The sequence below is a fragment of the Coturnix japonica genome, chromosome 1 (genome assembly GCF_001577835.2).
Source record: "Coturnix japonica isolate 7356 chromosome 1, Coturnix japonica 2.1, whole genome shotgun sequence".
Lineage (NCBI taxonomy): Eukaryota > Metazoa > Chordata > Aves > Galliformes > Phasianidae > Coturnix > Coturnix japonica.
The window spans coordinates 12,676,178-12,704,000 of NC_029516.1; the positions used below are offsets into that span (position 1 = coordinate 12,676,178).

Consider the following 27,823-nt stretch of genomic DNA (forward strand, 5'->3'; position numbering starts at 1 on the left):
CTTTATATTTCCAGAAGACCTGGAAAGAGCAAGTGGACCAAAAACATCCAACCACCTGATCTTGTTCATATCTTGTTCAACAACTTGCAATAAACAGTGAGAGCAAAGGTCCTCTTCTCAAAATACTTCATACACATGCAAATTTCTATACCCAAAGAAAGGCACTCCTAAACATCAACCTCAGTATTTGCTTCCAGAACGATGTGTGAACAGCTCCAAATGTTTCTTTAGGCTACTGCACAAAATACAGCACACATGCATGAATTCTTTGGTCACTACTGCAAAACTCTAGAAGACGGCAGCTAAGGTTGGAGCCATCCCTCCCTTTCTTCATCCTTCATACAACTCTGAATGTTGTATGAATGAACTTAGCTCCCTTTCTTGCTTATGTGCAGACTGAGTTACTACGGCATACAGGTGGGCTTCCATTTCAGTGGGAGGGTTTTATGTCAAAGAATATGTGAGAGAAAGGTCATTAATGGATAACAGGATGTGGAAATATGAATGAGAATGTTTTCAATTGAGGTTTGCTTATACAAAAACTCTACCCCAAGGCCACTTTGACAAAACAGTTGAAAGTACTTCTAGTAAAGAACAGTCTTTAGTTCCACTAACATGCAACTCCAGAAAATACCTCTTGTTTTAAGAGTTCTGCTCCCAAAGGGAAAATTATGCTTGCAAGTACAATCAGTCAAATATTTTAGTCTGAAAAAGCACGCATACATCATTAGCTCTTACAGTCATATGCACACAACAAACATCTCCTGAGTAAGAATATAATCCTGCTGGTACAAGATGTAAAATACAGACAAACTAGTCTGGCAACGCAGCATACTGAGCTGCCGAGACAGTTCAGTTCGGAAGGCCTTAAAAAAAATCCAAAGAGCAAACTTAAAGAAACCTGCACATCTAGTAGTACTGAAACAGCAGAATACAGAAATGAAAGAACAGTGGAACATGTGCGCTATTTGTATGTATCAGAAAGATCCTCACCACTTATTCCATCACTCACTAATATTCATAATATAAATCACCACTTTAATAGTGCCATTCAAAAGCTTGCCCATTCATATAATAAAACCTATTATTGGGGTCTCTTTCCTTTTAATGAAGTAGAGCAGCTTATTAGTTCAATCACATGATAGTTCTATTTCAAATTCTGCCACCTATTGAATATTGCAGAAATCATATTCTGATGTGCACAGATGTAATTCTCACTGTGCCATTTAACACACAAAATTATGCAATAATTTCATTTTCACATTCTCAAACAGACAAACTTAAAACCTTGGAGAGTTTTTTTCTTGACCAGGAAGAAAAAAATAAAAGGGGCTGTTAAGGAATTAACTACTCAAAATAAAGCAATATAACTGCTGTTCTTACTTATACCTTCAATATTTTATGTATTACAAAGAACTTTGCAGCTCACTCTTTTTCAAAACATTGCTTAACTTTCCACTATTTGGCAGCAGCAATAACTTCCTAGTACTTGAGACTGTAACACAAATACCATGAGGCAGCATTTCTGCAGGTTGAGAAGCTTTTCTGTTTCAAAGACCACTGCACGGAATCAAGAATCAGCACGCCAGTTCTGATTTTGAGCTGTGCTACACCAACCTAGAAAGGCTGTTCTGCAGCCATTTCACCACTGAGTGTGCCTCTCAAGGCAGCTTCATCATGCATTTCCTCACAGTGGGTACATGACAGCAGCTGCACTGCTACTGACATCTGAACAAGGTCACCATATAAGGACCTGGGGGTACTGGCGGATGGTGAGTAGGACAGGAGCCAGCAATGTGCCCTTATAGACAAAAGCCAACCGTATCCTGGGTTGCATCAAAAGCAGCACAGCCAGCAGGGTGAGGGAGGTGATCCTGTCCCCTCACAGCTCTGCACTGTGAGGCCTCACCTGGAGTACTGCATCCAGATGGGGAGTCCTCAGGGCAGGAGAGGCACAGACCTGTTGGAGCACATCCAGAAAAGGGCCACAAAAATGACCCAAGGGATGGAACACCTCCCCTGCAAGTACAGGCTGAGAGAGCTGGGGCTGTTCAGCACGGAGAAGGGAGGACTCCATGAAAACCTATGCAGATGAGCATGATATTCTCACATTGAAGAAAACCAAATATAAGGAAAAAGGGTTTTTTGTTTTGTTTTTTTCTTTTTAAACAGTAAGGGTAGAATACCAGAACACTGGAACACTGTCCTATAAGCACTGACACAGGTTACCCAGAGAGGTGGTAGATGCCCTGTTCTTGGAGAGGTCAGGCTACAGGGGGCTCTGAGCACCTGTCAAGCTGTAGATGTCCCTGTCTGTTGTAGAGGGGTTAGACCAGATGACTTTTAAAGGTCCCTTTCAACTCTAACAGTTCTATGATTCTCCAAGGGCTCAGCCATTTTTACCTGGAAGCTAAGACCATTCCAGGAGCACGCACAAGAAACCAGTACAGAGGTTAGAAGTAAGCTGCTGAAAACAGGTCTGTTCAGTGACTGTCTCAAGTTCCCAGTGTGAACTTGTGAAAGGTCACCAACAATATCTGCTGATGCGTTCTGGTCCTAGCAGCCCTACTTTCACCAGCACCAGTTTTCCACGCTCTGCTCATCCTCCTAACAGCTAGCTGGGATGAACAGACCACTTAGCACTACTTACTCTATGGTGTGAGGCCTGTCAGTTTCAGTCAGAAGGAATCTCCCCACCAGCACTAGAGGACTGCATGTAGCAAAGGGGCTATTCGTTTATTTAATCCTGTATTATATAGTGTTGTGCTAGCTCTGCAACATTACTAAAATAAAAATAAATAAATAAATAGGTCTATTTAAAGATTAATTCTTCATGTGTCTAGGATCCACTTATTCAGTGTTTCTGCAAGTGTACTGTGCCTCCTGGTACCCCCCAATTTACCTAGATCTAGTAATGCTGGAACAAGAGGTCTCCTAGATCCATCCCATGATGCAGCTTTTCACAGCCACTCTCAGTTCTCTGGTTCTCACCTGACTTCAGCAGTGATAGTACCTTAATTAGGTGAGAGAAAGGAGGTAGCAAGGAAAAGTACACCACCTTCTCTTGTGGACCTCAGATATACTCTACCATTGTAAAGCAACGAATATCACCAAGGTCCATAGACAGAGGCCATGCAAGACCTTATCCTTAATTCCACTTAATAAAAACACCCTCCAAATTATTACAAGGAACAAATCTACCTCTTGTTTGTTGTAGCAATATGGTCTTCGCAGGACTGTTACAAATGCAATCCAGCAGACAGGACGGCAGACAGGGTTAAAGCCAAACCCTGCATTCTTTTACCAGCCTACTGGGAAAACTGTTAGCCAAATTTCTTGAATTCTTAAGTGCTGCTTTCTCCATACATCAGGAGGAATTATGAACATGGAAACTTCTAATTAAACGCTTTCAAATTTATTGACGAAGAGCACCATGGATGGAAACAAGTATTATGTGCACCTTAATACATGTTAACACCTCATCTACAAGTTTATGGGATAATTACAAAGGCATAAGTGGCAGCTAATTCTTATCACCACATTCTATCTAGGGAAAACAAAACAAAACAAAAAAACCAACAAACACTGGTATTAGTACTTTTCCAAAAGACCCAGTTCAACAGAATTCAGCTTCTGAAACAAACAGCAAGTTGCCTACCCACGGTATCACAGCCACAAAGCAAACAGCTGCCTGCAGAGCATGCACGACCTCCAAGTGGAACTACACAGAAGATCAGAAGCAAACTCTATAGCTGCTTGTGTGAGCAGGAGCTATTTTGATGTGAAGGAGGCACACACATATTGCAAGGGATCCACTGGATCCCAAGACAGCGCCACACCTGCAGAGCCACTGGTCTCAGGGGTACTGGCAGCAGCTGGGACCAGCAGCGGTCCATGGAATTAATGAAGGGTAAATGAATACAGCCACAGACAGCGTCATTACTCTAACCAAAAGAGGCTGCAAAATTCTTTCTGTTAGGGAGGGTAAACGCCCAAGCTTAGTAATCACAGTATGCACTAACATCAGCACAGTATCAGAAAGACCACATACACCTGTGGTGTGCTAATGTGGAGTATCACACACCACCTCCAAGCTACCAATGCACACCTTCATTCTGAATCTCCCATCTGACAGACAGGAGCATGCTGCTGAACTGTGCATCTGAACAGCATGAGACACTGCTTTCACCATGGGAAAATACTTCTGTCACGGGCTGAATAATTCTGAACCAGCTTCATACCTCAAAGTATATTTGTTATTTTAAGTCTCCAAGTTCAAGTGGAGTACATCATTTGGTACATAAACAGAGGCAAATGGCCACATGCTAAGTCTTGTTTCAATTGTAAGCATTAAAGAACCAAGAATCTGTACAGTTTATAAAACTGAACTCTTCATTTTGATTAAAACAACATGTTTCAGCAATGAAAAAAAGCCACAAAAAGCTGTAAAATCCACTGCGTGGAAGCAAATACTCTTCATAAGTTACCAGGATGCATAATTATTGTATGACTGTACAAGACAGTCAAGGCAGTCTGGATGCTGCAACTATTAATTTATTTGCTGATTTAATGTATTAATTTAGTGTTTTAACTAACAGCTTTATCACTTATTTCCTGCATTTGCAATACTTGTTAGAGGAATACTTGGAATATCACTTCAACTATTAATACTGTAATGTTACTGCATGTTCTCAACACAATTTTTACCTTACCCCAGTTTTTCATTAGTGAATAACAAAGGATTTGTTTCTCCTGACTAAATCATCCCAAACTCTTCATAACAACTTGCTTTCACTTAAATGACAAAGGAACAGAATTGTGATTAGCAGTTTCCACTTCATGCACCAACTGAATTTTGTGGTCAGCACTACCAAAGGCATCAGCTACTAAGTTCAACTGCAGTATACTCACAGTTTCAGTGGAAAACACGGGGATAACTAAGATCCATTCTCATATTCAAAATCTTAGTCTATAAATGCACACAAAGCAAGACGATCTAGTTTCACCTAAGAGCTCTATTTTACAGTGAGGAGAATGCTGTAGCTATCCACCATCTCCAGCTCAGCAGCTGAACACATGGCCCATATTACAGACAAAATTAATTTACTGTGGCTCAATATCAATGGAATAGCTGGCAGAAAGTAACTGATGTCACCTTCTCTTGTCAAAGAAAGAAAAGAAGCCTATATGAATAATAAGAAATCCCCATTACTCAATCACGCCCAGTTAATTATCAAACGTACCCCATTTATTACTGAAAGAACATAACCATAGCTAGCTTAGAATCACTGTTTACATTCCAAGGCAATTCACGAGCACTTTACAACTGCATGTTTCAATAACCTTACAAGGACTTCTATTCCTCTGTAGAAACACTATTACAAAATGTCAAATTTGTTGCAAAACCATTGATGAAACTGTGAATAAAAATGATCTCTGCTAAAATTCCACCAAAGACTTATGTTTCACAAATTAAATAAATAAAAACTTTCCTCCCAAACAATAACTTCTTTGCAAAAAGTATTTTAAATATATATCGTATTTTTTAAAATTATATATATAAATAACATACGACCATTCCAATTTAATCATCAGCCATTATTTCTCTCACTGGAATCACAATTTACTCCAATAAAGTTACAGAACAAAAGGCACAAAGATCTGAACTTCTATTTTAATGACTGGTTTACTGTATCATCATTGTTATGACATCTCTCCACGAGGACACAGATATCTCCCTAGTGACACGCATCTGTCTGCATGCCTCTCAAATACATTCAGAAGACTTACAGACTTCAAAACCTCTGAGCAATAAGAATTCTCAACCTTTCTTAGAAGTCTCTGGATGTGTGAGGTGACCAACGTCATTCACTGTGGAAGCTATCCAGCTGTTAATGAAACTTTGCCCTCTACTTTGTCACGCAGAGCACTGAGCACACATTCCAAGGGAACTGGAAGCCATCGGTAGCTCAGACAACATCCAACCAACTCGGGACACTGAGTAAACAGATACTTAATCATTTACCACACTTCTTGATTCTGTCAAGCAGATTCTGGCAATTCGCAGGCTCCTGCAGTATTCCTATTAGGTGGCAGCAGAAGTGCATACATGTAAATCAAATTAGGCAAGAGGGCAAACGACTGGCCAGGACGCATTCCCAGCAACTTCAGATCCAAATCGCCCCATCCCCTCTTCCCTACCCTTCTCCAGGTAATTCCCTCTCACCTCCAGCCCTCTGTCTTAACACCTGCCTTAACCCTCTGACAGAAGCAATGCTGTGTTACAAAGTGTCAGAAGAAACTCAAAACCAAGTAAAACAAGGTATCATCTCCATCAGTACCTTCCTTATTGCAGCAAGGCTCCCTGAGTTAACCAACCCACAGCAGTGCTCCAAGTCAGGTTGTTCTCCTAAAAAGAAAATACTGAGCTGATACGCCACAAACTGAAGGAGATCCACCTTCAAACTACTGAGCATCATCAGTGACAACGAACTGCTGCTCTGCCAGCTGCTTGGAGGATACTGAGGAAAAAAGCCACAAATTTAAACCATCTCAGGCTTCAGTACAGAGGTTAAACGTCAATGATACAGCGCAGTCCATATATGTTCTTGTATAAATAACACAATATAAAGGAAGGTTTGCCAGTGTTTGCCTGGGTTCTGCCAGGTACCCAGCTCTGTCTGACTGCACATACACTCTTCCATAAGATATCCCGCTTCGTAAAAGATACAGAAAAGAAGTTTCTGTCTCTGTAAACAAAGGAAGAATTAAAATACAACCTGCCAGCAGCACTGTCACACAGTGGCTGGTCTCAGCCTCCAGGTTCCTCTATACAAACCTGACCCTCCATTACCTTCCTCTTTGTGACAGTACCAGCAGCTGTGCAAAGTGAGGCAAAGTGTGATGCAGCCTCCATACAGACACAGCTAGCTGCACTACTTACATGGCAAGACGTAAGTCCTTTAGGAGCGTTGTTGAAATGTGCTACATGCTGCTATTAGGAGCAATCTTTTTGCTCACTCCAGTCTCACACAACCTCCAAGTGAAAGCGCATCCAAAGCACTCTAGCAACAGTACAGGAGATTTCTCTTACATGTCTGGAGCAAGTCATTTGACATCTCTGTTTCTGTTTCTCCATCTGCGAAGTGTCACAGAAAGTTTGAGAGGCTTAATTTATTAACAGCCTGCCAAGTGCTTTAGACAAGTGTGTTACTAAAGCCTTAAAGTTGTGTTCCTTGGTTCTGAAAGGGTAAACCGCTAGCCAAACCAAAATGAAAACAATATCCTTATAGAAATGCTATGCAATCTGAATGCAGAAGCATCACCTTTATCTATTTCTCCTTCACAGAATTCCTCCATTCTCTGGGTATTTTATTACAATGGGTTCCGATGTCCTGGACTCCTTTTTCTCTGTTTACTACTACACTCCTGGAGGAGGTGATAAGCAGAGGAAAGCAAAACAGTAATGCCAAATGAAAGTGACATATGCCCAGCCAGACTCACTGCAGGGGAAAGACCTCGACACAGGGAGGCCCATCAGCAATCTCTAATTGACAGCAGATGTCAATCACGGATCAGATGATCAGGGCAAAAAATAGTCTAGATGTTAATGCAGACAAGTGCAGGCTGTACCTCACACCTGCAAAAGATGCATTGGATACTGACAGTGAGCACTATTTAAGTGCTAGGCTTCCTTGAAAGCAGTATTCACATGCAAGTTTTGTATCCAAACAAACCCAATGTTTGATCATGTGCTTTTTTATAAACACTGCATTTGCTGCAGTATAACTGAGAGAATTCTCACAAAGCCACCCAAAACACTGATGAGGGGCAAAGGTCATCTAAAAATGTGTGCTAGACCACACAGATACATAGTAACCAACCCCCTTAAAAACCAGTTACACTGCAGAGTATGCAATACATACTTCTTATAGTTACAGCTACCTGCTGTTAAAGATACAGATGAAACAAATAGCCGAAAGAGACTTCTATGTAACAGTAATGTTTCATAGTTTTTCAAATTATTAATACACGAATAGCAAATATAAAAATTAAAATAATAATAATAATAATCTGAAATCTGATTCATAAATATCAGAAATAGAGCAGGAGTAGGGAGGTGACAGTCTCTCTGAGCTCAGTGCTGGTGAGGCTTCACCATCAGTGCTGCTGTATTCAGTTCTGGACCCCTCACCACAAGAAAGACACGGAGCGTGTCCAGAGAAGAGCAGCAAAGCTGGTGGGGGGTCTGGAGCACAGCTCTGATGGGGAGCAGCTGAGGGAACTGGGATTATTCAGTCTAGGGGAGACTCAGGGGAGACCTTATTGCTCCCTGAAAGGAGGTCGTGGTGAGGTGGGGGTTGGCCTCTGCTCCTGTGTAACAGTGACAGGACAAGAGGGTTAAGAGCCTTAAGTTACACCAGTGGAGGTTTGGGTTGGATGTTAGTAAAAATTTCTTCTCTGAAATAGTGGTGAGGCAGTGGCACAGGCTGCACAGGGAGGTAGTGGAGTCACTGCTCCTGGAGGTGTTCAAGAAACACAGAGATGTGGCACTGAGGACATGAGTTATTGAGCATGGTGGGGATGGGTTAGCAGTTGGACCAGGTGGTCTTAGTGATCTTTTCCAATGTTAATGATTCTACAAATATTTTCCAATACATCACAAATGAAAAGCAGCTTTCAATTTGGCAAAAGACCCCTAGCACACACTCTGGAAGTGTGCACAGATCACAGAATCACAGAATTACCCGGGTTGGAAGGGACCTCAAGGATCATGTAGTTCCAACCCCCTGCCTGGCAGGGCCACCAAACATATGCCTTTACTAGATCAGGTTGCCCAGGGCCCCATCCAACCTGGTCTTGAACACCTCCAAGGACGGGGCATCCACAACCTCACTGGGCAGCTTGTTCCAGGACCTATGCACAAAGGAATATAACTGATGCTTGAAAAGAGTGGCACTTTGAGTCAACAGATACTCTAAGGAAAAATCTCAAAATCCAAAACCTGATGGCAGAGAATTTTCTAAATATATGTATGTATACGCAAGCATTTTTAGGATATCTGTCGTAATTCACCTGCAGAATTTCAGCATATAAAAATGTTTATGCTGCAGTGCCATCCTTCACCTTGTTCTTGCTAACATTTCTGCACACTTCATATCTTTTTCAGATGGCAGTATGTATACGCATCACATTGGCAGCTGTAGTGGTTAACACTGGTGGTAGCCAAGCACCACACAGCTGCTCTCTCACTCCTCCTCCTCCTCAGCAGGGTAGGGGGGAAAACAGATGAAAAAGCTCACAGGGTGAGCAAGGACAGGCTCATTTGGCCAGCATTTAAAAGATGGCCTGATTCTAGTCAGATTTGTGCTCTAGCTCTTTGCATCCCTAAGCTCCTGCATCAGCATGAAGTGTTTCAGTTCCATGGTTACGCACTGCAGCCCCTACCCTGTCTTTAGCATCCTGAAGCATAACTGGATCCTAAAAGTTGTTTTTCCTCCTCAGAGGTGTAGCTCTCTGTGTGTGGGTGCCACGCTGAGCACTCACTGTTAGCAGGAGTTAATGAGCTCCTTTACACTGCTGCCTTTTGGGATGGAGCCCCGCTGTCTGCTGTCAGCTGTCTCCTGCAGAAGCATATCTCAACATTTTGGTAAGGGGAGTAGGAAAGAGAGGAAGGCCTTCTTCATAAACAATAGCCATCAGATGGAAACACATGGTTCAAGATGCCCTGGCTTTTGTTAGGCAGGACACTGACACAAAATGCTGAGCAATCACCCAGAACAGTCTGGTGTCACTGCAGGCTATACGATGCTATGAAGTTCTCCAACTTGTTTCTCCTGAAGCAAAACCAACTTTTGGAAGATGACAGTCCTAATCAACTTAGACTTTGAGATTGCAGCATGACATCCAGAGCGTGATTTTATTTATTTTTTAAACAGCTACCTTTTTTCTGTATAAGTCAAATTAGAAATAAAAGCTTTGGAGCGGTTACCTTCCAGCTTGATCAACAGCTACAAGAAACAACACCTGAAAGGAAGCTTTGAGCCTTATACAGTACAATAGGGCTCGCACACATTTGCAGACCTGTGCCTGACAGCAACAGCAAGTGAGAACTGCCTAACACACAGATCATCATTCTTGGCTGGTCACAGTCCGCAGATGAAATAAATGTATCTGATTGCTCCCTCCCATTTCCACTGCACAATATCAGTCCCCTTCCCGTACTCCTGCTTTCACATTAGAAATTAACTTTTATAGGGCTTTATGTCCAAGTATCATCTTTCAGCTTAGTATTTGCCACAGTCTCAAATGCAGCTCACCTGAATGCAGGTATGGAGCAAATGATGCTGGGAATGTTAAGCACATCAAACATCTGCTTGATCTTAGCATGACTGTTCTGTAGAGCAGATCCCCGCTTGAAAATCACAGAATGGATTGGAAGCTAAGGACCTTAAAGCCCCCTCAGTTCCAATCCCCCCTGCCAAGGGAGTTTGCCACCAACCAGATCACGCTGCCCAGAGCTTGAGTGCCTCCAGGGATGGAGCATCCACAGCTTCTCTGGGCAATCTGTGATAGGGCTTCACTACCCTCTGAGTAAAGAACTTCCTCCTAACAACCAACCTGAATCTCCCTTCTTTTACTTCAGAGTTTAAAGATTTTTTAATTATTTTAGGGGTGCCCTGTTTTCCCTTTCCGGAGGTGTGGATTCATGATTCCCTCCACCCCAATAGTCATGAAGCCGGGCCGAATTAGCCCATAAACCACTGACAGAACCGTTCCCCCGTGTCCCATCACCACCTGCCCATTTAGCTTGTTTTTTTTTCCACCCCCCATCTTTTATATAAGTGCACTTTAAGCACTGAATGGCTGATATTTCCTCAACAAGGCTATCATATTTGGTTCAGATCTTTCAGATATGAAAAGCAGCACAAGAGAAATACATGCAAGTATCATAAAGACTACCTTCATACATTGTGTTTTGAGTTCACCTCTAAGAAAACAAGTATCTTGTCATCAAAATCCCAGTAACATTAAGAACTGTACTTGTATGGGAGAGGAAAGCGGGAGGGGGAGGAAAACTATAAAACAACTCTGGAAAAAGACAAGTTCCATCCTATTAGCCTCCAAACTATGTTTACAGAATACTGAAATTTTGTGCTTTCTCAAATTAGTTAATGCAAGAATTGGACAAATATCTGTCACTACTCGGTGAAGCACCTCTCAGATGAGTTTGGTGACTATTACAGACATTATAATCGCTTAATCCAACATCTGATAAAACATGGCTAGAGGGACCTATATGGTGAGACCACGACAGTGATATTCAGTCCAAACATTCAGTTTGCCTCTCTACATGCCAACAGAGTATAAACTTCTAAATGTTCCAAAGTTACTCAGCTAAGAACTGACAGATCAGGGATCTGCCAAGTTGTCACCCTGTCACATGTAGCAGCAAGGAACTGAGGAAAACCACTGTACTGCTACAAGGTAGCATAGGAATTGCACAGCCCTGTACATTCCCCACTACAAATAGTTTGTGATTAATCACAGAGAACTCATGTGGCCCTAAAACAGACTGCACACTGATACATGTTTGGAGCAAACCTCATTTCTCAATTCAATATTTGTTTTACCACTTCCAACTGCAGTAAACAAAAAGTCTAAATCCATTCCACAGTCTTGAAATCCTCTAGTTTTGTGTTAGGTGCACAGGCCCAGAAACCTTCCATTTCATAAGAAGAAATGCAATATTACCTATTTTCTGTTCTAGAGCCTCAATTTGTGCAGCCTTATTTGTGGAGGCAGCAATACTAGTGAGGGTGTAAGGAAGGTGAACTGCTAAGTTTGAGCTCCAGCACCAATTTTGTGTACTCTGCTTACCAGAGATTCAGAGCCCCTGAGGCTGAGGAAACCTCAGTGTGATTGTCTGCAGCCAAAGCAGGCTAGGTGCTGCCTTTAACTCCACTCAGCTCATCTAAGTTGCAGAGTACCTCAGATCAGCACTGACTGGTCTTGCTGCAGACATAACCAAGACAAAAGGTGACATTCTCACCCAGAAGTCCTTCCAAGGATTCCTGCTACTTCTCTTGCAAAACCAGGACACAAAGAGCTCTCACATAGATACTAGAAATTACAGAGCCTCTTACATCACCATAAAGATTGACCTGCCATGCCCATATAAATCCGTGGACAAGAAAACAACACCAGAAAGAGCACATTAACAAAGACAGTCTTCTAAACAAAGCAAAGCTAAGGACCTTCAGGTCCAGCTGTCAGCTGTATGAACTACAGCAAGAAGGCACAACAACTATCTGCAATACTTCTGGAAAGGCTAACAGTCATTTTGTTAAAGATTAAGTTTTTCTTAGAACTAACAGATGGAGGCATATTTGTGTTTTTGATTATTGGGAAAGCAAATAGAGAGAATGGAAAGTGTTACTTTCTCCTTTGCCGGTTGTTGAGGGGCAGTCCTCTCTCACCCATTCCTCTAGGAGGATTTTTGCTTGGATCACCTTATCTTTTAGATGAACTTTACCAAAACAAGCATTTGTCACATATGAAGTTTTAAAGACGGGAAGAACAAAAAGCTTCCATATAGTTTGGACTAAATCTCTAAATTAAAATTGGTTACAGAATGTCACCATATTCTAGTTTTAAATCCGTGTTTCTTGGCTGGCTAAAGCAGGTGCTTCCTAGGAAAGCACCAAGGCCTCATGAACGGATTTTGTGCAACAGAGAGTCTACAACATCACTTGATAAGCTGTTCCTTTTTAATTGTATCATTAGAAAACTGCACCTTGCTTCTAGTCTGCACTGATCTAGCTTCAGCTTTTAGCCCTGAGAATCCCCTTAATCTTGCAGACAAAGAACCATCTAACTGACAGATACCTTCGCCCTGTCTAAGTACTTACAGACTTATCAGGTAGCCTCTACCGTCTGTTGATAAACTAAATAGATTCAGCTTTTTAAATCTTCCATTCTAAAGCTGATTATCCAGACCTCAAATTAATGTAGATTTTTCTGAACTCCTTCTAGTTTTTCCAACACCTTTTTACAGCAGGCACATCAGAACTGATACACAGTATTTCAGTAAAGCTGTGCAGAAATGTACAGCACATTATGAACAGGAAGTACAGCATACACTCCCTTACTGCTTGATTTCCCTGTCATGCACTTCCAGCTCTCTGCACAAGCCACACACTTAAATTAATCAGCCTTCTAGAGTAATGCTTCCTTCCCTCCTTGTATTCTAGACTAAAGTTCCTTCTAACACAAATCCATAATGAACCACAAGCAAATTTGCTTCCATTTGTTGTACAGAAAAATGGCGTCGTTTTGTGTGTGTAAATCTTAACTGTATAAGCTCCACATATGATAGAATGTAAGAATTCAGTACTTAGATCTTACAAGGGAAAAACTGCAGAGAAAAACATTATGTTGCAACCAAGGAAGAGTTATCTAATGTAAAGGCACCTCCTTAAATAGCTATTTCCTTTAATAATCTCACCACTTCCAGCCTATTTTGCACAAAAACATTCCCTTCTATATTCACCTCTCGAGGTACCAGGTGGCCATGGTAGATTTTTTTCTAAGCAGAATTGAGTGGGCATAACAAAAGATTGCTTCAGGCTTGAGGCAACAATCTACCAGACAAAGGGCAGAGCTGCAGGCCGGCCATGGAGGATTTGCTAATGTTGTAAGTCAACCCACATAGTAAAAATTAATTGCCAGTTAAAATCTTCAATTATTCTTGGGTCACCATCTAGTTTCTCCCTTTATATTGGATTTATATCTGTATCTATATCCAACAGATACAAAGTAACTAGGATGACCACACTGGTGTTCATGGTGAGTTGCTAAAATACAGTAAAGTGCCCTGTTTTCCCACACACTAACAATAACTGACTGGTTCTCTTCAACATCATTCAGGTAACCATTCTTTGGTTCAAAACATGGCTCTCCTTGATTACTGCTTAACTGTAAGAAGCAAAATTTGGTACCAACAGGAGCATCACCTTTTGGAACCTGGTAAACATTACACTTGCCAGTGAAATATGCCACAACCTCTGACAAGGAAAGGTAATATGATCTGATCTAAAAGCATTTTGCCTTTCTATTTGTAAAAAACAAACAAAAAAACCTACATACCTGCATTCACATAGCAATCTAGAAATAAGACATTGGTACTTCCCTTCCTGAATCATCATGCAATAAAATATTTCAGTGGGGACTGGATTATACCCTATCAGTACGCAGAAGGTTTTCAGCATTCTTTCATTTAATTCCTGTGCAGGTAGGATTAGGCTGTCAACAGCAGCCATATTTGCATTCACAGTCCCCCATTTCAGTGACAAACGGATTAATTTCTGCACGTAGCCACAGAACACTTTGGGTCATTTTCCAAAGAAAGGTGACACATAAATGTTATCAGTAGTTAACTTGTTTACTCTCGTGATTTCTTCCTATTCATTTGGTCCCTCTGCCTCACTACAGTGATAGGTAACGCCACGGGCACAAATCACATTTCATAACCTTCCTCTAGATGTGAACACACTGTCTTGATCATTACTAAACACAGCATTAACACATGATTTTGAATACAGGGAAAGTCTCTCTTACAGCCTCACAGAATTAAAATGAAGAACGTTCTGCATACTGTTCTTGTTGCACTCAGTGCTTCCATAGGGTACTTGCAAAATATGCCATGAGAAGCTCACGTTTAAGGGAGTCTCCTGAAATAAACTCAAACTTTAGAGGAATTTGGTCACTGAAGAGTCAACTCTAAGGATGAAAGTCCACACCAGGAGTCAGAGCTACTTCAAATTTAGTATCTCATTTAGCCTCTACTTCCATAACACACAAATAAATGGGCATAAAAGAACCACTCCAGAAGAAGAGAACAGAACATGAAAGAAATATTATTGCATGTTGTGGTAGTTTCTCTTCAGTTTTGGGCTAATATCAAAACTAGGGCAGGATTCAAGAGAACAGATGAGGCTGATGACTAATTAAAAACAAGGGAATGTTTAAGTACTTAGAGAATAGGGGGCATGTTTAGGGAACGGATTTAAGGAAGATCTGTCTTTCAGTATTTATGTCCTTTTTGCATTTTGACAATTACAATCAGTTTCACTTTCAAGTTCCACTACACTAAACAGTATTTTGAGAAAAGGAGAGATTATTCTTACAAGTAATGTGCTTTCATTAGAGATCTGTTCTGTACACGTCTTTCCTGGGTGCTATGCTACGAGCTTTGACGTCTCTCCTTCTTCCACATCAACAAATTAATTCTCTACCTCCTTCAGATTCCTCTTTATATAGCTGCAAACATGCAATTTTTCCTCATTGACATATATTTACCTTTACACACACTGATCGTAGCTGTATCTGAAGTACAGTTTAAGGTTTGAAATAAAGACCACCTCTTACCATTTCTTAAAGCTACTACTTTTACGTATTTTACACCACCTGAGCATAAAAGTTGCACACTTCTTTAGAGCTCCTACAAATAAATGTTTACTAAAAAGGAATTCTAAAGTACCCAAGAACCTCACATTCAGAATAAACTCTTACCTGCTGGGAAGGCAATAAAAGTTTACGATAGCTTTGTTCTATCAAAAGCCTGGAAAACAGTCAAGGTAGCGACAGGTATCTTGAAACTAGAAACAATAATAAAAGCCACAAAAAAACTCTACTCTGTGTCAGCATTCCCTCATTCAGAGATGCAACCATGAAGAATTTCTTTCTGATGAACAAGTAGCCCCAGAATATGTAAAGCTGTATTACTTCTGTCAGAGTCTAAATACCTACAAAGCTCAGTAACACACATCCAGTGTGCTTTGAGTTATGAGATTAGCTGAAGAAAACTTAAACCAAGCACAGAATGTACTGAGTCTAGCAAAAAAATAATATGACTACATACAGCTCACCACAATTTCAAGTTCTTTCCTCCAATTTTTCGTCACATTTTTGAATTGCCGTGATTTCAGTTTCTTACTATACCTGCCCAAAATTCTGTCATCTATAAAGCTAAGAAATAAAACAAAAACATGAACCACAGCACACAAAAATGTTGGACTTAAGAGATCTTGAACAGGGAATCTGAAGATTTTTCACAAACAGTAATTCAATTTCAGTAACCCTGCAAAGGGGTGCACTTATGAACCACTGGGATGACTGAACACTGACAACATGCAGGGACAGGCTGAAAACTGCTTGGGAAAGAGGCAAGGTAAGGAACAAAAACTTCCCAAGCCAAAAGATCAGTTCAGACCTACCTCCATGTTGGAGCAGGCAACTCTTCCTCTAGCACTGTTCTGTTCCTTTCCTTACACAGGTATTTAGACCTACTGAAGAGGTGTGAAAACCCATGATTAACTTCGTAAACACTGAGTAGCCTGTATCAGGAATGACAGCCATTCCCATGTTAACATCTCAGAAGTCATTAAGTCCTGATTCCCCAGGGAAAAAAAAGTGCTGTATAATAAAGCATGCCAGTCTGAAGTACGTAGATGGCAACAAGCTTGTTCTGCCCTGCAAGACATGCAAGAGTCCGTGTTTACCTGATCTCTGAAGATACACCCAGCACAATACGACACTAGCCTGGGCCTGGTCCCTGAAAACATAATCATATGGCCTTGCCTGTGCTCTGAAAGCAGGAAGCAGAAGCTGAGATATCAACTGAGATACTCAGAGATGATGAGATGGCTCAGGTAGATGTGTAACTACTTACGATGCACCATGAAGAAGAAAACTGCTCAGGTAGAAACCACGAAGCAAGGAAACTTCTATCTCCATCTAACACACTGTGTGATAAAACCAATCAGTGATGCACAGAAGCCTTCTATTGCCAAAGTCATGGTTGTCACAATCATCTCTTTACAGAGAATGGTGACAGCCTCTTGATTGCTTCAGAACCTTCCTCTTCTTAAAGGCTTTGATCTTTCTCAAAGGCAAGTGATGGATTCAAGCATGGGGCAGTCAGTAAGGAGAAACTCCTGATAGTCCTCTCTCAGCCATCTCCAAAAATCTTTCAGCTGAGAACCTGATGTGAAGGCTGACCTGGCATATTCTGAGTGGCAGCAATTTACCCTCCCAACACTGCTTGTTATTTCCATCCCATTATTCCCAGTACCTTGAACTCTACCCTCTTTCACACCACTAATTTTTTTGTTCATTTTGCTTCTACCTTTGAAGTGTTTTGCTTTCTTCTTCCTAGGATGAGGTTCAGCTCCACCAATCCTGAAACCATGCTCATTTTACATACCGTTCCCTTTGTTTTATTCCTGTCTGTCCTAGAATTTGCAGTGGAAAAGGAAACCAGTCTGGAAATGAGGTTACTGCACATTTTCTCCCTCTTTCCTCGCTGCTTACTAAGCTGTGCCTTTCCTCCAGTTGAGATGAACCCACACCTGCAATTTCAGCCTTTTCTCCTCCTACTTTTGACTCACTCCTCGAATCTTTTCTCTTGTATCCATTTCTACCTCTACAATAGAATGCAAATATTTATTCCACAAGAAAGCCAGAAAAAAATAATAATCATGTCACATTCCCCCTTCCCACTCCCTTTCCCTTCCCTTCCTTGCAGTTCTCCCTTCTTCCTCATACCACAGATATGAAACACATATGTTAAAATTCTCACATCACACTATTCCTCACTCTTCCTTTGCTGTTTTTCTGCTCAACTTCTCTTTCTCCTCTTGCTCTGACACATCAGCTGGACAGCCAACCAGCACTTCCTCTGCTTGGAAACCTACCTCTGATCCCTTTCTTCTCTAACTACGCTGATTCTTTTTCTATCCTTCTCTCACCTCTGAGCTCTTATGAACTGTTTAATGGCAAATTACACTTGCAATGTCTCTCTGACTCCAGCCCCAACTCCCTCCAGTTATACCTTGTAAAGCAATGCAAATATTCCCACTAAAGTATCTAGAAATCACTTACTATTGCAACATCACCACTCCCATCCTCCATAACCCATGGGTGCCTTTCACCAAAATTAAATGCATTTCTTTTTACAAAGAATTCTAGCTTTCCTCATATCCACAACTCTGCTTTCTCCCCATATCAACTCCTTTGAAGGTCACTGAAAAGCTCCTCATTCCTGCTACATCTTTTCTTAGGGTTCCTGAGATACAACATTTGCACTTTCCTTCTGCTTGGGAATTTCACCCCCACACTCAGCTCCTTATGACACAGGTCTCAAACAGAGTAGATTTATTCTCTAAACAAAATATCACAGCCTATCTTTCTGATGCCTCTTGTCACTGAAGAGCGGTAAGCTTCAGCTCAACACAGATCGCAACTTAGACCTCACCTCCCCCACCCTCTTATTTCTATCCCCGACTTCCCTTCTTGATCACTGCGGACAACATCATCATCTTGTCCATCATTCAGATATGAAATACTACATCATCTTTGATAATAACTTCTCTCTCAATCCATTCATTCACACTTCGTCTGTATCTGATTCCTCCTGTCTTGTATCCTTAGAACAAATTCTTCTCTCAACACCTTCAAAGCTAAAGATTTGTCCTTTGCCTCATTATACTAAATAAGATTTTCTTTTTTTGTCTCAGTGAACATTATCCTGAATAATGACACTGTTTCAAAAGTTATTTTTTTCTGTTTTGTGATGCTGTCTGTTATTCTCACTATGTTCGTCTATGCACAATCCCCCCATTTCAAACATTGGGATCAATTTATCTTTGCTTTTCAGGTATCTATTTCATCTCAGCTATACTGCCCCCATCCTACCTGCCAAGGCATCATTTGCTTACATGTCCAGTTGGCTCATGATGTCAGTATCCATTTACCAGGTTTACAACAACCAGTCTGTATTTTCATTCATGTTCCTACCTGCTGTAGGGAGCTTGCTTTGGCAAGGGGGTTGGACTCGATGATGTCTAGAGGTCCCTTCCAACCCCTACAATTCTGTGATTCAGATTCCATGCCCAAATAAAGACACCTTCCAAGCACTTGCAAAACTACTTCACTGCCCTTTAAACATCACCTGAAAGCTTTCCTTGCGCTGCTCTAAGAAAATTATGCTTACTAGGCTAGTAGTGTACATAGGCTACTATCTACCACGCTGAGCAACTAAGCAGTTTTGTTTACCAACACAAGAACTCCTGTTTTGTCATACATTAAATATTAGTTTTAGATTTCCCAACAAACACGTGCAGATGCACACAGCCCCTGTCCCTGTGCTGCTACCACATTCAGTAACATCTAGTCCCTGAAGGGGCTGCTGGATCTTGTAAATAATAATTGTCCCTTCCTAATCATGGCAGTAACAGATGAATTACTTACATTCATCCAGATCATTGTCCTCCAGCTGACTCCATTATCAGCCCCAAACAAACAAGGTTTTGGATCTGTCAACGCTTGTTGCGGTGACATGGCTCCAGCAAACTTTTCTAAACTAAATCATCAGTAGCATCCCATCTCAGTGAGGTGTGACTAAAAGCAGCTTAAAAAATAAGTGGAGACACTAACTCTCACCTGACCATCGATCTGGTCTGCACAACCACAAACAGCCAGACAAAAGGTGACTTGGACAGAACACCTATCAGAGATTCAAGAATAAACACGTGATGATTTATATTTCTTATATTAGCACTGTCCAGTGCAAATACAGCTTCCAGTTCCCAGAGTCCCTGCCCCCTCATATCTAGTCCCCTGCAGTAGAAGAGGAAGAATGACTGGTCAGAAACATCAAATGCTGTACCAGAAAAAAATACATAAACAGAACAAAGAAAAGAGCACAGCAAAGATCCCCACACGGAATCAAACACCATGAAGTCTTACCCTTTGACAGTCATTCTTACATCTCAGTGTTTCTTCCTCAGCCCTTCTCTCACTTCTGCCGAACACCTGCTCCAAGCAAACGGAAGGGGAAGCCAGCCTAACCCCCCTGTGTGCTGTATGCAGCTCTGTCACAATACAACTGCTTCCGTTTCGCACGACTCAGAGGGAGTCTGGGGTTAAGTGAAACTGCACTAGGCACAAACTGGTACCAGCAGTAATACAGAATCTACGACTTCTGTCTTCAAGTTCTTTGCCACTTCTGGCTGACACTCTTTTGGATCTGGGAAAAAACACATCTTTGTTCCCCAGACACTACACATTTTGCACATACATGGACATTAACAGCAGAACTCAGTAAGACTCAACAACTCCAAAGTCTTAGTGCTACCAAGAGTACAAGGAGAAAGACAAGTTGTGCTTCAGGTCTGTATTATTAACATAACATACAGAAACATGAAAAGAAATTGCTGAACAATAATTACGGCATTTCAGAAGAAAGGAAGACATCTCTAATTCCGGTGAGTGCAAGACTGAGAGTAATCACCAAGTCCACATCACCAACAATATCAGTAGCTTTTAAGTGTATTTTTTTAATAAGCCATGCAACAAATTATACCACTGCCTTAAAATCATTAACTACCAACCACAGAAAGTGGACCAGAAAGAAAAATGAGAGAAATTATGCATACAGTAGTTAGTTTTCTTTTGTCTCATTTCTGTCCTAAGTAACAGTGCTCGATTCCACCTTCAATTCGAGTTAGTTCAGATAACTGCAAATTACTACAATAAAAACTGGATTATTATACCCACACAGGGTCTATCTTCCTCACCCAGATCAAGAACCAAAGACTTCTTCCTACAGACACGCTGAGAGATCTCTGTCAATAACCCCTTACTGTTTCATTACAGCATTAATCACAGTTCTTTCAGCGTATGTTTCTGGCTTCACCTGGCACCCTGCACCACTACCTCCCGAATCTGCTTTTTCAAGGACAAGACAAAGAGCATCTCCGCCAAGCTGAAGCTAGAAGACAGAGGGATCCAGTAACTTGACATTAATCCATACCCATGTAAACTGAACATCTTCTTTGCTAGTTATTCAAAAATCATTCTTAGTAACAAGTTGTCATGGCATTTAATATTAGAGTGGAATTAATTCCTTAAGAAACACTACATACTCCTTTTTGTATCTATATATTACTTTCACTGAAAGTGAACGTACTTAGTAATGCATATAGCATTATAAATCTAAACTTTCACTGGGACTACCAGAAATTCAAGCCTTCTGCCCACAGGACTCCAGTGATCCATAACTTAAAATGCAGTCTAAACACATTCCCTACAGGGTCTTCCACTGCTCCCATCTGACATACCTCAGCCTTTGTTAAATGGCCAACATCTTTCGCCCCAGAGGTAAAACAGAACCTGATAATGTCTCCATTTTTAATTACTGAGGAACAAAAGGCCCATTTCAAGGAAATTACTCCAACTGAGAGGCAATGGTTCAATTCTCATGCAGTCCCTCCTTACAGTAGTAACCCAAATTTCATCTATGAACTATTAACCCCATACAGAGTGGGATCTATAAGGAAACACAGTGCTTCTCAGACAAAATTAGATACAGGTGACTTCACTTTCTGTGATGACAACAGGACTTGGGGTCATTTCTCTTGCTCTCAAGTTCTATGATAAGTTACTATGAGCAGGTATGTCAGAATGAGACTTCTAGTGGCAGTGCTGTCAGTGGACAGAAAACCACATGTATTTTCCCCCTTGATATACAAAAGACATACCTCAAACCAGAGGAGGACTAAGCTCTTCAGAGTAACTCTCGGACAAATACTGGGAAAACTATCCCCTGAACTCCAACAAGACACACGCCACCTACCCAAATCACAATTCTTGAAGAAGTCATTTAGAGAACAAGAGTTTTAGATATATATTCTAACATAATAAAATCCTGATTCAAAACACTGAATATCTGATCAGAGAGCATTCTCATTGCTCTGCTCTTTTTACCAAGGGTCAGGATGACAAGCTTAGGAACACGCTTCAGCTTCACAGTTACGTAGGTATCTTCTGAGAGCTGAACTATAATTATCACTGCATTTCTGGGCACTATCATACATAAGGTTCCATTCTTCCTCCATAGCCAGTCCTCAAGACACAATAAGTGAGGCTACAGCCACAGCCTGGAGCCACTCCACTCTACTTGCAGAATCTATCCAAAAAAGGGGAAAAGAATTGAGTCAGATATCATATACTGATCTGGAATTTAAACACCAGAACGCATACAATTCAAACCCACTGTCATTTCTCATCCTGAAGAAAAATCCCATTGGGACCTTTGCTCATTATTCTTATTTCCCGCATAAAGGTAAGAACAGTAAGAGAAAGTTTCTCTTGCCAGCAGCCATAGTTTTGTATCCTGCCAGTCCTCAGGTCGTTCACTTGCCAAGCTCCACCTGAACGTTGCAGCTGTTTAAGAACTAGTATCTCTGGAAGTAGCTAACAGGGAAGAGATTTAAAATTAGACAGCATCAACTCCTCTATTTTGCCCACTGTAAAAACAAAAACAAACAAAAAACCCAAACCACCAGCTATGGTAAGGTGATCTAAATCCATTCACCTCTCCCTTCTGGGGCACATGGTTACCATTTCCTTCCCTCTCAGCCCTCACCGACATTCCTCTCTGCCACAAAAAAAAAAAAAAAAAAAAAAAAAAAAAAAAAAAAAGGTAAAAGATGAGAAAATAAAATCAAAAGTTTTATTCTACAGTTTTTGTTTGAAATGTTTTTAAAGGAGACGGAACCATCCACAAACCACTAGGAAACAAACTAAAATTAAAATAATTATTAAAAATAATCAACTCCAAACCCCACGCTTACATTAACCAGCTGTTTTTGTCGTCCCTTCTTTCACAATATCCTCATAAATAATTTTAGTCTTCTTCCTCATTTCTCATACAAAACAATGCTGTATACTACATCCTTTTTCTGTACAGAAGTGCCCCCTACCACCTCCCGACCTCCTTAGCTTCTTCTTTTGTTCCATGAAGAATAAACACATCAAGATGCTTTTCTGAAGAACAAAATCCTGAAAGCAAAATTAATCAGTATCCTCTTAGATTTGTTCTGACGGTACCAGAGCATTTAGCAAGTAACTTTCCATCAGATACTCATACAAAAAGTCAAAAAACAACAATTATTGGAAAACCAATAGATTTTAAGCTCTAGTTTGCATATATGTGCTTCAAGTAAAACTGTCATTTTTGGAGCTATACAAATATCATATAGAAAATCTCAAATTCTAACGCAAAAACCAGAAAAACAGAATAGAGCCATTTTTATATGACACCCCTAACGCTAAACAATGAGTCCGAATGGTTACTGAAAAGATTATCTAAGACAAAACACACACACCATCAGATTGAAACCTCAATAATACAAACCCAGTGAACTGAAAAAATGAAGTTAACTATGACACCAAGTACCCAGATACAGATCTAAATCCCACAGGTCACATCTACCTCTGCCATAGTTAAGGAAGATGCACAGGGTATCTTTTGCTCCTTTACAGGCAGTGTCTGCCAAGAAATAGTCCCAGCACTTAATCCCTGCACATTTGCTAAACTGATTATACATACATATTAATAAAGAGCTCTGTATGTAAGGAAAAAAATTACATTCTTCTACTGTTTTCTTAAATGTATAAAGTAGAACATATGCCTTCAAAATTAATCTAAAATCAGGCACAGGTTATCACCAGTAATGAAATATCACAGTATCTGTCTTAAGCTTGCAGTTATGGTACAGGACACAAACTGCCAAATAAATACAGACTCCCTTTGCTATGCATGCTATCCGTAAGAAGATCTTCAATTCTTCAAATATGCCATTCAACTTCTTAAAAATTCAACATCAATTCCAAATGCTGCTCCAGTTCTGATAACTCCTCTTCTAACTAAGCTGGTTGGCTGGTAGTGATTTGTCACATAAGTTACACAATACTGGTTCAGCTTCCTGATTAGATAAGCAGATAAAGTTGGGTTGGTTTTGGTGTTGGCTTTTATTGTGGCATGTACATTTATGCATCATATTTTGCATTTTCTGTGAACGCTTGCAACTTTGTAATCCTCTCTCCACAAATCTACACTCCAATAGAAGTCAACCATGGACAAGTCGCGTTCACTGAAGGAAAACTCAAAGTATTAGCATGCAAAAAGCAATTCTGTCTACAAAACTGAACAACAAATGTTCAGGAAATTTCTCTTCTTGGTGTTGCCTCTATAACTACTGCTTAATAAAGAAAAGCAATGAGACATCTTTCTGCGTTGTTATTTCTTTCCTAAAGATGGGCACGGTGCACACAACCTCAGTGCACTTCCTGTGTCAAACAGCACAGCCGGACTGTGACCCAACAGCCCACAGATGAGCCAGAAGTACACACCATCGGGTGGAAATCCAGCAACTCGTTTCCAAACTGTCACTGGGTCCCCAGCCAGGGTGCACAAGGAGGAAGAGCAGCCCATCACCATAACAGCCCATCACCCTAACCACAGTAGTACACAGCCAGAGAGGAGGCAGCAATGCAGGGTAGAAGCTGGTTGGAAGTAGTTTGACATCAGGTTCTACCATACCAACATGTGTCACCTTGTCATGGTCTAGAGGTGATCACTGTCTTCCCCTTCCCACATCATCCTCCCTACAAACAGTTCCAGTAATTTATAAAGGGAAGGCCACATAAATGTGGTCATATAAACAAAAGCTGACAAAACTCAGACGAACGTTAAAAGAAGCATGACGAGACCAGATTTTACATTGCCTTATTGAACAGGACCAGTACTATTAATTCTTGAATTCCTGTCCACCTGTTACCTTACACACAAAGTCTGATTTTTGCAAGGCATCACTCACAATCTCCTGGCACTGCAAACAGCATCGACTGCCTACTCGAACCTGTGAGATTGCAAAGCAGAAATGATTTGAGTTTGACATTAAGACCTACCAGGACCACAGCCCATGTCTACTAACAAACCCAACAAAAAATGTCAACATCACACAGAACATCGTGTGCAAGACCCCAGTAAGTGCACGAGTGATTCCACAAATATGCCAGCAATGCTTTTTGGGAAACGATCTAACTCTTCACATTTTTCCGCACCTTTATTGCTAAGGACAGCAGGGCTCAAGCAGGATCTACAGTGGGTGTTCAGACACACGGGTGGGTGTGGTGGAAGCACCTGTGTTAACAGAGCGTTCAGGTGAACATGGGAGAAGTATTTCAACACATACTCATTTATTGGAACTTTATGAAAGTTCTAAGTGATCCAAAGCAAGTTGCTACAAGGAAACAAAACAATTCCTACAGCTTTTTATTTGCTAAACGCAACAGTATTTTGTCAGCTTTTTTGTTTGTTTTAAACCATTCTGCAATGCAAGCCCCATAGAAGCAATAAGTAGTTCACACCTGTCACTATCAGTGATGACATTACACGTTTGAAATAATTTTTCTGGAGAGCAAGTTCAACTAGATCTCTCTTAATGGAGCCCGTGAACTCCCCAAAAACCAATAAAGGACTACAGCTCACCCCGTACACCGAACTGTTCTAAGAAATGATTTGCATATGGGTATGACTAAGGAGCAGTGATGCTCTTCGATCTTTACCTCTCAAATAACACCACAACAAGAATTTGTACTCTAGGACTTCTAGGTACAAAGCCAAGCAAAATAGTGGAGTTCTAGCAGGTAAGAATCAAGACAAACACAATCAAGCCTGGTACCTCCATCAATGCCTGTCAAAGTGGGGGTTCTACGTTATTCTTAATTTATCGTTATTTAATGCATATTCCATGTGATTCTATCACACAGATTTACTTCACTAATTAATTCATTCATTTTCAAGAGTCTGTTTATAGAACATAATATTCATTTAAGCTGTTGAGGTGCTCAAACTTAAATACGCGTGTAAAGGCAACAATACAGTACCAAGAACCTTTGAACCATTTCAGAATATCTATTCTGGTATGACAGGTGACGGTGGGATTTCTCTCAGCACCAGGAAATCACACAGAAGTCACACAATCACTTGTTAGGAACCAATTTCACAAGTATTTATCATGATGCCTGCAAGCACGTAGCGCTTCCTTAACAGAACAGAGTGAGCAGAACACCACACAAGAGCACGTCCCAAACCATCCCACCAGTTGCACTAGATGTTCCTCCAGCGCAATTTCAACAGTGCACATCACCAACAAGATGTGTCAGAGTGATTTACCTGTGCTGCCCAGTTCTTCCTCCAGCAGCTGACTGAACTAAGCCAAGCATGGCCTATGGGCAGGCATCATCAGTGTGGAATTTGCCTGTCCATACTTATGGGACCAGAGAACCCTCTGACCCAAGCGACCTATTGCATTGGGTTTTACACAATACACATCACTTAGCCTACTGTAAAGCAACGTCAGATGTTGGCTATTCAGTTGACTGCAAGTCACGTCCAGCAACAAGAATTAAAGAATAAAATGCAACTTGGCCTAAAGAGAACGCAACGATCATAAGGGACTGCTTCGGCAAACCAAATGCTCTTTGAGAATGTAAGTGTATATTAAAATACGACATAAGAGTTATCTGCCATGACACAGGGCTTGATCTGCTCATCTTCACATAGAAGCACGCGAAGCATTACATTGAGAAGGGACAGAGTCCTCAGCAAAAATCCAACATGGCCCCAACAGAGCCATCCATTGCCTTAGGATGACCCTGTCCCCCCTGTTGCCTTAGGATGACCCTGTCCCCCCTGTTGCCTTAGGATGACCCTGTTCCCTTACACACCTGCCACTCGCACACACCTCTGTGCCCACACCTCACATCACACCAACACCGCCACATCCACCTGCCCGACACCGGGCACTGCGGGGCCGCCTGCCACGGCCAGCCACCACCGACAGGTAGGGCGATGCTCTGGCCCCGCGCTCACCTTCTTTATTGAGCCTCATCACCTCCCTGCTTTTCGCACCCTCCTTTCCAGTCTCTTCCAGATCTGCACCTGCACAGGAGGAGAGGCACAGTCAGGAGCCGAGGCCCGAGGTGTGCACGCATTGTTCGGCGCAGAGGAGAGGTGAGGAGGTGCGCGGCTCGGCGCTCTGGGGCCCCCCCTTCCCTCCGCTTCCTTCCCCTTCCCGCAGCCGCTCCGCTCCGCGCATCCTCCCCCTCGCCCCCTTCCCCCACCGCGGCTCCGGCCCAGCGGCGCAGCCCGCTCTGCGGGGCCGGGCCCGCTCCTTCCTCCCGCACACACGGCACCGGGGCCCGGCGCGTCAGCTGAGCGCCCGGGGGGGGGCGGCACCTCCCGCGGCGCGGCCCGGCCCGGCCCGTGGGGGGCAGCGCGGGGTGTGGGTCGGCCGTGCCCCGGGCCGTGCGTGCGCTGCGGGGATGGGAGCGTTGCGCCGAGCCGAGCCGCGGGCCGGTCCCTGCCCTTACTGTGCGGGGGGGCGGCGCCGTGCGCGTGCGGGGGGGCGGCCTCCCGCACCCAGGCGGCCCAGGGCTGGCCCAGGAACGCCTCGGGACTGGGCACGGGCCGCTCCAGGGCCGCCATGGCGCCGCGCCTGCTCCTGCCTCCTTGTTGCTTTTCCCGTTTCCTTCGGCGGCGGCGGCGGCGAGCGAGCGAGCGAGACACGGGATTCGAGAACGCCGCACGTCATCCTCGGGACGTTCCGCCGCCCACACGGGGGTAGTGTCAGCCCCTGCTCCCTATCAGATCGGGCTCCCCGCCGCACAGCGCGCATGCCCGCGCCCCCCGCGCCTGCGCGCCGCGCCCCGCGACGCCGCCGTTCCCCGTTCCCCGGCCTGCAGCCCGGCACAACGCCCGGCACAACGCCCCCCGCCCGGCACGGAGCAGCGCGCGGTGCGGAGAGGAGCGAGGCCGTGGCGGAGCAGCGCCAAGGGAGGCAGCCGCCGGCCCGGCGCCCCGCAGTAAGTCCCCGGGACGCCTCTCGGCATCGCGGCCCCGCGGCGGCCC

The 27,823-nt window shown here is 42.5% G+C and overlaps 1 protein-coding gene across 3 annotated transcripts in view; it reads right to left on the minus strand.

Moving 5' to 3' along the window:
- The window catches only part of ATXN7L1 (ataxin 7 like 1), a 97,732-nt gene extending 70,158 nt beyond the window's left edge, over nucleotides 1-27,574 (minus strand). For 2 of the 3 annotated variants that reach the window (XM_015848206.2, XM_015887115.2), the window contains exons 1-2: nucleotides 27,286-27,574; nucleotides 26,786-26,854 (exon numbers count right to left, since the gene is read on the minus strand). In XM_015848206.2, the coding sequence (XP_015703692.1) occupies nucleotides 26,786-26,854; nucleotides 27,286-27,400 (184 nt within the window). In that variant the 5' untranslated portion in view covers nucleotides 27,401-27,574. The remainder of the gene's footprint in view (nucleotides 1-26,785; nucleotides 26,855-27,285) is intronic. The other variant, XM_015887191.2, reaches the window with a different exon arrangement.
- Nucleotides 27,575-27,823: the final 249 nt, after the last annotated feature.